This window comes from Saccoglossus kowalevskii, chromosome 19, assembly GCF_978046115.1.
Source record: "Saccoglossus kowalevskii chromosome 19, keSacKowa6.1, whole genome shotgun sequence".
In the NCBI taxonomy this organism is placed as follows: Eukaryota; Metazoa; Hemichordata; class Enteropneusta; family Harrimaniidae; genus Saccoglossus; species Saccoglossus kowalevskii.
In genome coordinates, this window is record NC_140659.1 from 14,416,319 (window position 1) to 14,432,964 (window position 16,646).

The following is a 16,646-nucleotide window of genomic DNA, read 5'->3' on the forward strand; positions in this document are numbered from 1 at the left end:
ATGAATAAATAATCCCATGGACTTGCACACAGTTTCTGTGGTAACACGTTTTTCGCAGTATTTAAATAACTCAGCTTTCGCTATTTATACACTCCCATAACATTTAAATGACATACAAAAATACACTCATACAATGTATGTACAAAAATGATGATACAGTTCTTGAACAGATATTTAGTGGCGACTTATAGCTATTAAACTTCATTCGCTAAAACATCAAAATTATTTCATAGTATTCATCGACCGTCTGAAAACTGACTCAGATTGCAAAAGCTTTTAAACAATTGAGTCAGTGTGCGAGTATTTCTCGGCATTATGATTTAAGGATATACAGGAGACTAAATACTGTAGAATACATTATTTTCTCTCGGAATTTATTTTCGCTGGAAGAACGATTCCATGAAAATAAAATCCAGCCAATATACTTTTTTTCCTATATTTCACATTAAACTCATCAAAAATCAGTGAAAATAAATTCCATACAAAGCGCCCAAAAAGCCTTTTCAGCGAAAATTAATTCCAGCGAAAATAAAGTATTTCACAGTAGATTATTTGAACAACAATGGAAACTGATTTACACATCCCGTTACACATTAACTAGAGAAAGCAATGTGTGGTAAAAATGGGTTTAAATCTGTAAGTTTCATAAAGAAAACGCCAAGAACAATTGAATAACTAAGCCCTTCCTATAGGAATGAGACTTAAGTATTCGTTCAATGCAACAAGTGGTCTAAGAGATAAAAATGGTGACCACGTCATATATACCACGTGGTATAAATAATCTTCATAAGTAAACGTCAATGCAATACATAGAAATTTAAAAATTAAATAAAAATAGAAAATTTAAAACAAATTTAAAATATTGTGAGAAATATTTAAATTCTTTATCCAACTTCAAGGGCACCCAATTAAAATTCAAGGCAAGATCCTGCACTCTTGGTTTGGCATATGAGAAAAGGAAATGGGCAAACTTGGATAATAATGATTGTATCTGTCCATGTTGCAAAAAGGAACCTGAAACACTGGAGCATTTCATATTACATTGTGAATGTTTCTCAGCACAGAGAAAAACTCTAATGGAAGGGATTGAAATGCTCCTATGTAACAAAAATGAAATAAATTTACATAAAGACTTCATAGCAAACAAAGAAGTGCTATGTTTAATCCTGGGTGACAGTACAAGGCAGTATGATTCAGTCATGTGTGACGAAATTGATACTTTTACAAAAAAATTCTTAGTTGATGCCATGGACAGTAGAAAGAGGTATACAGATAATATTTAATATTTTTCCAGTGTACTTCTTATATTTTAGTTTTCTTATTTTTTTTGTTGTTGCTACTTTTAGATGTCTTTTGTTGTTGTTATATTTTGTTATCTTAGTTCATGTAACTTAATTTCTTTTTGTCTATCAAAAGTTTTTTTTTTTTTTATCCATAAGTCTTTGAGTGAAATGTATTTTTTATTTGGTGCAGCTCCTAGTTTACATAGTGAGCCCCTGTTACAAAAGGGAAGCAATAAATAAATAAATACATAATCTAAGAAAGGCGATATAAGTAACAGCAATGCTGTATATGGTCTAGGGAATGACCCTTGTGTCTAATTTTACATAAAGAACGTAAATAAAGCGTGTGATACAAGCCAAATAATTACAGGAGCAATGTCAGTGCAGCATGATCAGCTACGTTCTGTATTAGATCCACTCTCCCATAATATATAAAACGACACATTTCACCAAATGCAGAGTCCAGGATTCTGATGTTTTCTGGTGTAAAATAAATATGAACACGGGCTCGTTTTAGGAAAACTCGTATCCATGTATGAATGGTAAAGTGACCTTCCCACCATCTGAAATGGCCATAAAATATCAAATCCGTTTGTTGGTGATTCGGTTGCGCCAGTGAATTGTCTTCAATTCGTATTAAATGTGGATATACCTGAGAGAGTTCGTAAGATGCATAGGCAGAATTACAGCTCCAGCAAGAAGAATTAAAATATAAATAACTTTCATAGAAAAGTTTAAGAAACTTAGAATTTTTTGAAGATATGATAATCCCATTGTTTAATGCATTGTGGCTCGCTTTCCCCATCACAAAATCAAAATGGCGGAGAGGCTCAATTGAGTTTATGTGAATGACGTCAAGATCCGTGTACACCCCGCCATATTGAAGAAGTATTTGCAGCCTTGCAACATCAGACATGTGCTCTTTACGATTTAAGGTATGGTTGAATATAGTCAGAGGCGCCTGTCTTGGAAATACTTGGAGTGTTGTGATTTTGGCTTTGGCTTCTTCCCAATATCGCCCTCTCGGCTCACTGTCAGTGTGGAATAAAATCCGATCAGGTTTCATTATCTTGTAAGCACTTAATATGCTAATGAGATGATCAAACCGAAATGTATTGTTACCAAACCAAACATAGTGGGCAATATTGGGTACCACTGTCGTATCAGGTGTCGTATGGTGGCGTTGCAAAGTACCGATTGTATTATTTCTAGCAGCAACATTCGACTCAATCTGTTCGAATGCCGGACTTATATCTGAGGATGCATTAAAAAATGAACCTGTCTCGTTGAAACCTTCTATTCTCTCCTTCATAACTCGTAACATATCTAGGTTTAACGATGAGTGATTTCTCCTTGCGATATGTTTCTGGAATATGCCATTGTATATAACAGGGGTGGTAGGATTCAAGCTCGTGAGATTACTCCATGTTACGAAACTTACAAGTGCCACCGTACTCAGTATGGAAGAAGATATCAAACAGATTGTCAGTCCACGGTAATTCTTTGCCACCATCTCCGTTCATTGGTTCTTTTGTGTTATGTTTCTGAAAAAAATGTAGTTTATAATTTCTACTCCATTAAACTTTTTCGCAAGTCCAAACGTGTGCTCATTTCCTGGGGGTACTCACAACAGGGAGCCCAGGAACTATGATCAACTGTATGCAGTCTTCATGAGGGGGGGGGGGTATCGGCTGGTATCCAGTGTAAAAAATAGACAAGGAATGAATGCTCCAGCCAGCTCATATTTTTTAAACTGGAAAAAACAGACGAACAGAATGAAAAATAAAATCTATAAACAAAAATACCAGGTTGAAGAATATCAGTTGCTTATTCAAATTATGCCAAAGCCTTATCTATATTTTACCTGTATCTGCAGAATAAATCAAGAAAACTACACAAATTGACTTGTTTAAGGATAATTAACGGTTTGCCCGAACGCATGGCACAGTTGGTGGCGTGGCCTGTTCAGAATTTGTCAACAACCAATCATAAGACTGGTTACGAACCACACCGAGGTTACGACTCGGTTAGCCTCGCTCAACTGGTTGATAGTCAGGTATGCGCCGGTCTACTAAATACGTTTCAAAGACCGGCTCTTATTCACAGTATATTTCACATAAGATACACTAAACGGTGAAGCGTGGCTGGCATGGTCGGAATATCTGACATAATATTCTTAGCTTCACGATTCGTATTGCACAATAACATATATCGGCCCTGTTTACGTTATCCCTGGGTTTCGTGTCATTATCAGTAATGTGTACAGTGTAATAGATGTCAATCCTGTAAATACCCATCGTAGTAACAGGTATTTAGTAACACGTCACGATAACTATTTAAATGAAACAAATAAAACTTTGGGCGAGACTAAATGTAAAGGTAAATAACAATAGCTACCTATTTTTATAATGTGTGTCATCTTGTCGTGTATTACCAGTGTCATCTCGCCTGAATCTAAGCCACTGGACTCGACTGAACCCACATTTCTTAAAATGCCGCTCTACTTCTCGTTGTGTGGTTATAGCGACCTTTGAACCTGGTGAGTTTGAGCAAAAATGTAATCATTAACGTGATAACACAAATAAACAAGCTATGTCGATTACTGTCTGCATGTGTCACACTTCACGTTGTTTCGGCTGCGCTCAAAATTATAGTATTTCTTTAGTAGCACAAATGAACATGCGGATGCAATTTTAATACGTACCGTTAAACGAGAACGCATGGGCCCATTTATGATATCTACATACAGTATCGAATACAATAACAATGCGAACCATATTGCTTTTTAAAAATGCCTGGTCCCAAGCTATGTGCCACGGTATATATAGATAAAACCATTTATAGTTTAATTGTCTTGACGTCATACTGGTATGCTAGCACTGATTTTATCCGTGCAAACACGGAATATTTCACTCTGAAGGCGTCGACAGCCGTTGACACAATTCAAATGAATGAATGAATGAATGAATGAATGAATGAATGAATGAATGAATGAATGAATGAATGAATGAATGAATGAATGAATGAATGAATGAATGAATGAATGAATGAATTCAGTTCTGTCGAGAAAAGCTCGACAGAACTGACTTAAATTGTGTGTTATATCTTAAAGAAAGATCGCCATTTCGAAGTCGGCATGGTCACGATAGAGAACTCAGTCTCTGATATGTTGGAAGAGAATCGTTCACAATTCATACAAAACTGTAAAATGTAGTCGGCATAGCAGCGGTGTAACTTTACCATGTTATATCCACGTGAAAATAGCGAAATTTATACCGATATATCACAATCCTTCAATTCATTATGATAGAGTGGCTGCATCTTCGCCAGCCAAGACCCATTTATTCGGCCGATGCCTCAACATTAACCCTTGGCAAATTTCACCACGATTTACTGTAATAATAATAATAATCATCTTTATTGTTATCGTATCCTCTATGGGACTTTGATTGAAGAATACAATAAAGGTATAGCAATGAAAAAAAAAATTAAATAAGATTAAAAGAGTATATAAAACAAAGGTATTAATAAAATATAATAAATGAAAGTAAATGTTTTTTATTCATTTTGAGGCAGCTGGTAGTACTTTTTTCAGGTTGTTCTCCCTGATTTTAAAACAATCATCTATGTACTTAGCAATTTGAGGAGCTAATTTTTTACTACCATTGTTTAGTATTGCAACTATTTTTTCTTTGTCAGGAAGTTTTGGAGGTAGCATCAAATTTTTGAGAAGCTCATTTCTTTCTTTTTTATAGAGACCGCATTTAAGAAGGAAGTGCTCTTCATTTTCTATTTCGTTTAATTGACAAAACTGACATTTTCTTTTTGAAATGTCAATGTTTTTATGTCTTCCAGTTTCTATTCCTAACACATGAGCACTAATTCTTAGTTTGGACATGGATGACCTGTGGAAGGGATTTTGCACAGTTTCTAAATATTTTTCAAAAGTGAATTTTGTTTTTAGATGTCTGTATGTGCGGAGTTTATTCTGATGTTTTGTTCCCTTATTATCATCATACATTGAATCTAAACAGTTGAAATTGTATGTCGCACGCCCTCAAACGATTACTTAGAATAAAATTCACTTGGGCACATTTACCCAATCAGAACTCGCGATAGAAACGACATATTACTTGGTAAAATCGTGGCACTAGTTCAGTTGAATATAGAAATCAACGTGTTGCTAGCTTTTTCTCTGTGGACGAGCTTACTGACCATCAAAAGAAAAAACTTAGTGCTGTTTCTAAGGGAAACAATTTGTTAGTTGCAACATGGACGTACTAATCGGGCATGTTCGTGGTCGTTTCCTGTGGACAGGAAATTATGCAGACACAATCTGGATTAACAGTAATCTGGTGGCGGCAACGCACATACATCTAACCACAGTCTCTCTATCCCACTTTCGGGAAAGTTTGTTGTTTTAGTTTTGTTTAGTTTAGTTTTTTTTATACTAGTGTATCTTTTTTTTTATTCTGAATGTTTCTGACATGGAATGACAACCATGCTTTATTGTACTTAGATCTATGTCCATTTTTAGGATACGACTTCAATTAAGACTATTATTATTATTATTATTATTATTATTATTATTATTATTATTATTATTATTATTATTATTATTATTATTATTATTATTATTATTATTATTATTATTATTATTATTATTAATACATCAAAGCGAGTGAACACCGTGCAGCGTCCATCTCTAGTACGTCCATGGTTGCAACGAAGAACGGATCGGCAAGTCGATATGTTATCAGTCTCGTCAGTTTTGTCAGTTTACTAAAACACGGTTTGCACAAATATTTAAACATTCCATAGTTTTCATTCACTTGTCCACAAACAATTTTCAACGTTGGAATAACAAAAATTGGAAAGTGTCGACGAAAATAGACCTTCTGTTCCCGGGGGGGGGCTACTTCCATAGAAGTGCAATACGGGTATGTGCCGCCCGACTGGGGTGTCATTTCACGTTATTTTGTTTAGAAGTGGGTAGCCATTTATCAATGGTTTGGTTTAGAAATGTGTAGCATTTATATACTTTTTCACAGATCCTTATATTCAAAGCCAAATACTGGAAAAGGCTGAATAAAATGCATTGCCCTGATGCGCTCACTGGTTGCGAAAGTTGTGAGCTGGGTGTATTTTTTTTTCGCTGAAAACACTTGTGATTAGAAGTGGGTATATACATAGAAAAAAATGGTTTAGAAGTGAGTATGGTTTTCGAGAGGTGGGCTTCACACCCTTACCCACTTGATGTGGAAGTAGCCCCCCCCCCCCCCGGCTTCTGTTCTTGACTCCCGGTGAATCAAATTGTCTTCAAATTTATGATACAGCAACGCTGATTGGTAGCGCCAGTTCCTTGGCGCGCCCAATCAAATGACTCAATTTAACTGCGGTGAAATACAGTTTTACCTAACACGCTCATGCAAGGGGTCGTGGGCCGGTTATGAATGGCCGGGTTTAGCGAAACTGTGCGATTCGGACGATGGAGTTGGTGTGGCCATGGAAGGTATATGGTGTGGCATAGGCCGGTCTACTGTAAATGCAGCAGACATATGCGCTCTCTATCAACGTATTTCTCTCCAGTTAACGAAAGACACGCTTGAACATACCCGGGATCATGTGCACGTGATGAGCACCGAGAATTGATCGTGGTAGTCTCTAAATCCAAATGACGGTAATTATGGAAATAAACTGAAGAGAAAATTCATTGTTCAGACTATTGAGCTGTCAAGTATTCTACTAGGCGGCTTGAAACTAATCACATGCCATTTTGTATGGTTAATGTCATTACTCGTACTTTTCATACATTTCAACCGTGACGTGTATGTATGCTTAGATCGTCTTATAAATTGATTGAATTTCTGCACAATAATCCTCATATTGGAATACTGTGCATGATCATCAGTATATTATGTGACGTCTAAATGACGGTAATTCCAGAAACAATAATGTACTTGAATTGTATTAAAGTTTACACACTAAAATGTTCTAAACAGCGCTGGGAGAATAATTGCTGGGTGTGAGTATAGACGACTTTCCAGGAAGTCGAAGATATGGCGTTTCGCATGCGCTCGCATGTTGTTTTGGGGTGTAACGTAAACTTGCATGGGTGATATTATGCTTCTTGGTGTACCATTCACAGTCACAAAAATAAAATTCCCTTCTATCGACTATCAGCAACTATTTTTATTTTTAGCTATAACAAAGCAGGAGTATTTTTGCACCCCAGTCTCGCTACTTCCGGAAAAGTGGTCTATAGAAATTGTACTTATTCATTTAGGCAACTAAAGAAACCAATATACACGGCACAGTACGTATTTTCATTGTTAGAATAAACACGCCATTATTGTCATAATTGTGACCAGATGTTGTATATTTTACATGTCGCATGGTGCATGTAAACACAATTACCAGTTTACAGACGGAAATTCTTAAAAACATTCAGCGTAGCTTATAGATGTACGTTTTGGTCTATGTGTCCTTGTTGCCCGTCGTGGCGTGTTTGTATATTTCTTGATTATCGGTGCCTGAACGGGGGTAAGCCTGTAGACCTGTCACACTAAACACGTCGTGTCTGAGTCTGCGTCACCAGACCATTCTGTCGTGTCTGCGCCACCGGCCCATTATAATATCATAACACTCATATAATTACGGACAATTATCATATGCAAGTGATAATACAATCCCTAATTTGTGCTCACTGATTCAGCAGCGAACGCGAACATTCTGCATACTTGTCAGGCCGCTGCAATAGACCATTTTCCGTTCACTGCGAGAATCACGCGTTATGCGTGAAATCGAACGTAAAAACAGGACAAACAAACAAATTAACAAATTAATCCAAATCGGTTATTAAGCATCCTTTTATTGGGGATGCCCGGTGGCCGAGGGGAAGACGTGTAGTAGCGTGAAGCTAGGTGATTAGGTGCCGTACGCGAGCGCCGGTTCGAGTCACGCACGCAGTACGTATTTACTATAATTAGACATAGTCTTTACCTTGCCGTTTATTCGGTGTTATTTGCTTACAAACAAAGGTCATAGCGTCGTAGTCGCGTCAAACATCGCGTGGGATTCGACAAACGCGAAAGTATTTCGGGGACATTTCCATGCTTAATAATGTGCTGTCCACATTTGATGATAGGCAATTTCGATTAAGTAAGGGTATTCGGAAGCAATATTCCTCTGTCGAAGATCGGCCGGTCAATGTAAGCTACGAAATAAAGAAATTCTAGTTCAAAATCAAATCGTTCGATATTTGCGGCAGACGTTCGACGCACGTCTTTCATGCATCTCGCGAGATCTCGCTATTGTACGGAAAATCACCAATTAGTCGAGAGAATGACGTTCTATCGGTCTCGTATACTGTTCCTGTCCTCTGTGCATGACACATAACTCAAAGTCCAGTCTTCTTATCGTAATGAGTAGGGTTATCTCTAATCTAATGGGTCTGCCAATGGCACTTCCATGGGGTTTCCAATAAATAGTTAATCAATCAATATATAAATTATTGATTATTGACACTTCAGTTACAATGTACAAATTAACCGATGATATATAGTACGTTAACTATTGATACGTATATTATATTATTGATTTATCAATCAGAATCATTTTCTTATAACTCATAATTATTGTAGATTTACGAGCTACTAAACATTAAGGTGACGTCACAATTCCTAGTATTGGCACATCAGTACACAGTATTTGATTGCGTTTAAATTCTAGGGAGCTATGACGATGTTGGCGTGGTTTCGCTCCTAATCTTCCAAGTTAAAATGCGTCAGAAACAAAAACACAAAGTCACGTGATTGCAAAATTGAAAACCGCTGAAAAAACATTTATTGCGAATATAATCCGCCTCGGCGTCACAAAACTTCACAATGCCACACAGAACCGAAAGAATGGCATTCTGGGACATTAAGCGTTCACTGTGTATATACGTATTTTGTTTCCAGGTGACAATGGAATGTCCGCTGTCAGCTGACCGACAGTGCCGACACAACTCATAGCCCGTATTGGACTACAACACTCAACACATCGTGACCATTATCTCAAATGTCACCAGGTACACGCGGGGCGTGTCTACGTCACATGTCTCCATTTGCATATAGTCGAGCGCCTGCTGTACAAGACTAGTAGATAAAAGGACATACTAAACGATCTGAGTGTTACGACACGGAAATCAACATGGCGGTTACGAAGACGGTCGTCGTGCTGGTGCTGTGTATGATTTCCTTATTCGTTTCAGGTATGTAACGCTAATATTGTCTCTTTCGCTGTTGCTAGTTAATGTGAGTTCAGTTTGTGACGATGACGGTATACTATAATGTATTAAGCAAGACAATCGAACAACATAACACCTCAACGCTTTTTTTGTGGATCAAAAAAACAACGCCATTAGTCTTTGTCTAAGATTTGACAGAATTGAGGTCATCTATTTGGATATTTAAAGAATGGCGTAAAGTCACAAGCAGCAATAAATCACAGTACCTATGACCTTCACCAAAAGCCGTCTCAGTTGCCGTGTACGTGCATTCTAATTTCATTGATTCAAGCAGAATTGACGACGTGTGTTTTTTTTTCTTTCGTTTCCTCAATGGCAGTTGCACGCCAACGATTAGGGTCATTGAATTCATAGACTTGTTGCACACATCTAGCGCGTCTATTTATAGATATTACAAGGAAATCAAAGTACGTGTATGTGTGAGCACACTCTGTCATAAATGCAACATTTTAATAATAAAAAGGACATTAAAACGCGGCATGAAATAACATTATTATAGAGAGGGTCATGCGTGAGTCTAAATCTAACAACAAACTTACTTTTAAAATCGGAATGAAAAGGGCCATAGCGCGGACATTTTCGAAAATGGCATCTCTTTTTCATCGAATTCGGGGGGCTATATGTGAGAATTGGGAACATGATTATTGTAAATTACAACTTGGTTTGCCCGTTATTATAAATTAAAACAGTTTAATTCTAAACACATATTGCGGCACGTTGGAAGTCGTTTGCTTTCTAGTAAGCTCTTGTCCCTTTGTTTTATTAGGGGAACACGTATTTTATCCTCGTTCGTTTGCTTAATACATGGAATGAGAATTTCATATATTAATTAGGTTCCTCTATGTTACACCCTTTAGTTAATATTTTACATGAATCTCAACAACATGCAATTGCGCACGCGCGCCTTTATGTGCATTTGCCAACATGCCTTGCCGAATGAGGTACACAGATAATAAATGCATGTATTGCGACAATTTTGCAAGTGCTTGCCTGTTCTCGAAAGCCTCTGACAGTGCTATGAATGTACGGGACAAATATGGGGCAATTTATCTGCATCGGACGATTTATTTACCTATGTTGCCATAGTATACGAGTCGTTGCGCAACCACAAGTTGAAACATGTATCTCCACCAGGCGATTTTCGGCATATCAGGCGACCTTCAATTTCTCAATTTATATACACATACACATACAAAAACTGAAAGTGTAGTGTACTTTTAAAAGAATTACGTCATTCTAGATGACGAACTACTACACAATAAAACACATGTGTTGATTTGAATGACATCGCCATAACCTGTATACGTCATTTGACGTCACAAAAGCGCCCGTCACTAGCGGGCGCGACTTATCGAAACTGTGTACTAGTATTATGGGGATATAAATAAAACGATCCAGATAGACACCAGTACTCTCAAAGTATGCAAAATATAACCGATATATTTTTTTTCTTGAAACTCCCGCATTTTTCGGTAATCATTTACTCTACGTTGGCAGCATTACTCGGGGGAAAATTTTCATCAGAGAAGACGTAATTTTCAATCAGATGTGGGAAAGGGTGGGGTTAAAAAATCATTTTCAGTAATTATATGAACTATTTTCCATAAAAAAAGTTCCATTTGTAATAGTTTTGTAATTATTCAGCCTTTATTTTTATGAATGAATTTAATTGCGTACATGGTTTTAGCCATACACATTGTATTCATTGGGGCCCAAAAACACGTGGTGAGACCCTCATTAAAATAAACTCTGTATTGAATTCAGTGCACATATTCAGAACCATGTGAGTCAACTCCGCACCGATGGAGTATCCGATACACACTGTCACAGTGTATGTAAATATTCCCATGTATTATACGTGTTGGCCTTGTTTAATCATGATTTTCTTTTAGTGACCGAGGTTTATAGCACACACAGTAAATAACTAACCATGAGATATTGGATGTATACAGTAGGTGTCACCATGGTAGTGGATTTCATTTTTGTTTATTAAAAGGAAGCGATAGTATCTGGCATTTTCAATGCATCACGGAATTTTGAGAAAGCACTACCCAGTTTGCCATTTAGTTTTCTTGTTCTTATTGTACCTGTAATATACAAATTTAACAGAAAAAAATATGAAATGTATAAAAGGGAAACTATAACAAAGCTTATACATTGTATATTATTCATAAATTAAATTAAACGAAACAGTTTTGTTTGAAGTAAACCCCACATAATGGTGCATTTAACAACAATTACTTTATGTCGTTAACATCCCGAAAATGTGGCATATGTGTGTCCCGGGTATTTCAACTACGACATTCTGTCTCACAGTCTGTCCCCACGTATAGTTCTTACTCATACGCGAGTTTGGCCTGAAATCGACCTCACCCGATGTGACATTGATGCTAGCGTATTTCTATGTACATGCGTACGGCTGTTTCCCGCCATTCTCGTGTAGAATATAAAACACTCTTTTATTTACTTGAGATTGGGTCCAATTTAGTCCATTCTTACGTACGCGAGTACAGCCGTTTCCCCTGTCGTTCTCACGTACAAATTAAAATTTTTGTAAAAAGTGTTATTTACGTGAGATTGGGTACAATTTACTGCCGTTTCACATTCACACACATTGTAAATAAGGACCTAATTCGAATCTCATATTACACACATATTCAGTCATCTTTGCCAGCCTGACATGTAGGCGTGAGTGGTGCCCTCGCCGACCGAACGGCATCAGACACTTCTGTGTGTTGAGTTTGGAGCACCGCGGAGGGCGCAACTCACCACTACCTCTCTCTTCGTTTACACCGAGCTCACGAAACCGCGCGATTCGGAAGATGAAATTCAGTTCACTCCCATGTACATGAGTACGGTTGTTTTCTAGTTATTATTATGTAAATAAAGTACAATTTACGACCACGATTACAATTAATAATAATATTAGTGTTCACGCTACCCGCAGTGCGGGCTAAGATTTAAGCTTATCTAATATGTTTGCATATAGACCCAATTGCGCTCCCCGGTTGCGCTCATGTGCGCGGGAGGAAACAGTGGTTATGACGGGCTAAGGAACGCCCAAACTTGTTAAGAATATACAGAAATCTTCAGTCATTTTAACTCTGATTACCCAGTACATTAACGATGAAGGTATACATGTTAGTTCCACGATTTTAACACAATACCAAAGCAAATTCAGAAAGTACAGATTGCATAAAAACAGGAAGTAGCACAGAGCCTCGTCGTCAGTTCATTTTTTCTGAAGAATAATTTCTCTATGTGTGTTCGCATTGATCTTCATATCGGAAATGACATACCGAAATGAATAGTTATGAATATATTAGTAAATCTATGGATAGTAACCGTGAATAAACATAGAATACAATGGCGTCCAAGTTTCGGGCGCTTAGCCCGAGCCACAGTCATAGATAGAGGGACTGTGCCCGAGCTAAGCGTTCACGCACGTTTTGTTAGCCCTCGGACAACTAAATTAGTTTTTCCGAGGTTAGCCCGTACAAGGGTCTGGACCGGGTCTTACAAACGGGCTAGATTGAATCCGTTCTTAGCACTTCTTAGCCCGTGCCAGGCGTTCGCGCACGTTTTCTTAGCACGGGCTATGATATTTAACTTCTTAGCTTGTGCTAAGGAGCTGTGCATGAACGCTACTTATGTTCTAATTAGATTTGGCGCTCTTGGTATTATCTAATGTGTACACTAAGGCCGCTGACCTATTAATAAAATATTATTAAAATTATTTGAACCTTTTGACAAGAATACAATTAAGGGTGTCGTAATCACTCGTATATGAATATATGCATCGACGGTGTTATGCTGCTTTGGGCTACATCCAATGTGACAATCTGAATACAACATTCCTATATGTCGCGCCCCTAGTGACAGCACGCTGTTGCGACGTAAATGACCGACACAAATGTCACTTAAAGCGTTGACTTCGTTTTGATCTGTTTTGAACACGTTTTTGAAAGATGTGACTGTATTGTAGATTATGACAAATGCATACACAACCAAATAAACTTGTCGATTTGAACGGCATTACCTTCAGATTCATTTTGACATCGTCATAAAAAATTAGGTATTTCTTTCTATCTTCGACTTATTTGGTTGGGTTTTTATAATGACTGTATTATTATAGTATCTAGAAATATTCCTGGGTGACACTGGCTGGGAAAATCGTATATAAGTGTATTGTTCTTGATAACGAATTCTAATATAACATTATTTATATTTTCAGGAATTGTTACCGCTCCCGATCCGTCAGTCGTTACAACGAATACTGATTTGGCCACTACCGACATCACACCGGAAGCAACAACTGATGACGCAACGGACATCACTACTATTGAACAGAAAACCACTGCTGCTCCTCCTCCGGTCACTACAAAACAGAAAACCACTGATGCGCCCCCAGTCACTACAAAACCGAACACCACTGCTGCTCCGGTCACTACAAAACAGAACACCACTGCTGCGCCCCCAGTCACTACAAAACAGAACACCACTGCTGCTCCGGTCACTACAAAACAGAACACCACTGCTGCTCCGGTCACTACAAAACAGAAAACTGCTGCGCCCCCAGTCACTACAAAACAGAACACCACTGCTGCTCCGGTCACTACAAAACAGAAAACTGCTGCGCCCCCAGTCACTACAAAACAGAAAACCACTGCTGCTCCGGTCACTACAAAACCGAAAACTGCTGCGCCCCCAGTCACTACAAAACAGAACCCCACTGCTGCTCCGGTCACTACAAAACAGAAAACTGCTGCGCCCCCAGTCACTACAAAACAGAAAACCACTGCTGCTCCTCCTCCGGGCACTACAAAACCAACAAATTCTGCTCCACTTTCACGCCCTACGGCTGCCAAGAACACCTCGTATTCACAAACCACTGATGCACCGACCCGAGAAGCACTCACGACAGATTCAGTTTCAGACGATGGGGGCGGTATGCCAGCCAGTACAATCATAGCAGTTATCGTGGTGGTGTTGCTGCTTGTTCTGGTGGCCGCTGGTGGCGTCATGGTATATTTACGGAAAAGGTAGGTTCACCTGTACCCGCTCCAAAGATGTGTTAGTTACTAGAAAACTGTTGTGCAAACTCACTCGCAGAGATGAGCTGAGCAGGCCCATATATACTTTCAGTTTAGGCGATTATTTTGAAATCTTGGTGGGCGAACTAAAAATAATATATAATAAATGAGTTTAGTTAGAACTTTGAATGAGTCGAGGCACGTGTTAAAGATGATTAAAATGCTCCTGGCGTTACTCGTATTGCGACCTCTTTAACATGTTTAATGTGCTAAATAAAAACATTTCATCTTAGAGTTGTGCAAGTTAAATTTTAATAATTATCGATCGGTTGTAGATAAGTCTAAATGTTTGTAAGTTATGTGAATATGCTGTGCAATTTAATTTACATGTATCATACTAAGAGTGGCTGTCCGCTAAAGGTGGGGTGTCAATAATCGCTATACATTTATATTGTGCTTAGAGCGTAAACTAGTAAGCTGAATTGTGCGCATGTGCGTACCGTGGTTCTATGAATGAGAAGAAAAAAAAACGCATGTCGGAAATTTAAATGATTCATTTTGTAATTTTGTATAGGAAATACATTGAGAGGTATGGCAGACTTCGTGATGAGGACTACGGTTCCTGGTCGAAGTTTTCATTAAAGAACCCTGTCTACGAATCTCAGGTATGTGTATGGTCGACTAGTTGTTATGAGTACCAGTTGAGTAGAAGGCGTGCTCGCTCAAGTAAAATACAGTAGGTAACGTACTTGAAAGCCGGCAACCAAAAACTCTAAGATCATTCAATTCCCCTCCACAACTGACATAAATCGACTTTCTGTATCTGTCTGACTTGTTAAAATCTCCGACAGTAAGTTATACTTATTTATTTAATGTGTATTGTATTTTTCATTTCAGTGGGACACATAGGCGAATGGAAGATCCAGCACCGATGAAAATGACATGAATAGCTGAGTGTACGGTGCTACAAGACTGAAATATGAGTGCAAACACGCCATGTCAGTGTTTTTAAACCCATGTTTACGCGGAAAATAATTCAGATTGTTTTTGGAGATGATCCACATTTTTACTAATGCTCATTTCTTCGTAATTTGCAATTTGGCATACCCATAATTTATTGCGTGGCGTACTTCGCTGAAACACGCACTGAAAGTCGTCGCCAGGCAATCTCCAGCCACAGTGATAGAGGGACTGTGCTCCAGCATATGATTCTTGACGCCACCCACGTGTCTTAAATTTATGTGAAGAGACATATTACCGACGAGGGCGCTTTTCATATTTGAGCAACCTGGGCAGCAACAATCTTCTCACTTCTCATAATCTCATCATTGTTATACCAGACACCAGAGTACGAGTGATATACTTACGAGTTGTCTTGTTTTTTTTAACGAAATCAGTGCATTGGAGTAGAGTTTAGTTTGAATTTAAATTATCGAGAATAGCAAAGCCTATGTCCTCTGCCAGCCAGTGGCATAGCAAAATTACATACGAAATAAGTGTGGATATGCAAGTCGAATCGCCAATCTCCAAATTATCATATTGACGTTCAATTGATCTATGGCAGTTACCAATGGGTATATCTTTCAAATTTACTGAAACGTTGCCTTAATCTTAGCCTGTTCCCATGGATACCTTTGATCAGGCTTTGCACAAAGATGTAAATTTCCCCCTGTGTTTGACTTCATCTTCTAATCGTAATTATTGTATATTGATTGCTCAATAACAAAATACGAGATGTACGTGTTTTTTTTAATGTTTGGTGGTTACGTAATGTATATAAGTGTATGCGTTTTACTGGTCACGTGATCTTAGTCATGACGTAAGCCATGTGTTATATATAAGTAATACTGTGTATGTTTGTAAGCTGCCCAGTCCATCACGTGATAGATATATTGATTTGATAAGTCTACGTACGTATTTTACTAAAAAAAATTCTTTGTATTTACATTTTTTTACAAAATTAAAAAAACAAAACACTGCGTACTATTGAAATTAATAATGTACATATTACATGAAAGCGAATAAACAAGTGTGTTTTAA

General features: G+C 37.9%; 2 protein-coding genes across 2 annotated transcripts; one reads left to right on the plus strand and one right to left on the minus strand.

Moving 5' to 3' along the window:
- Positions 1-1,082: 1,082 nt before the first annotated feature.
- LOC144356690 (uncharacterized) lies at positions 1,083-2,796 on the minus strand. The gene has a single exon (XM_078011356.2). It carries the CDS (start codon positions 2,794-2,796, stop codon positions 1,648-1,650), a length of 1,149 nt encoding a protein of 382 aa, XP_077867482.1. The 3' UTR covers positions 1,083-1,647.
- Positions 2,797-9,281: 6,485 nt separating this feature from the next.
- LOC100371012 (uncharacterized) lies at positions 9,282-16,087 on the plus strand. The gene is made up of 4 exons (XM_002737233.4): positions 9,282-9,537; positions 13,808-14,615; positions 15,181-15,271; positions 15,504-16,087. Exons 1-4 carry the CDS (start codon positions 9,477-9,479, stop codon positions 15,513-15,515), a joined length of 972 nt encoding a protein of 323 aa, XP_002737279.1. The 5' UTR covers positions 9,282-9,476; the 3' UTR covers positions 15,516-16,087.
- Positions 16,088-16,646: the final 559 nt, after the last annotated feature.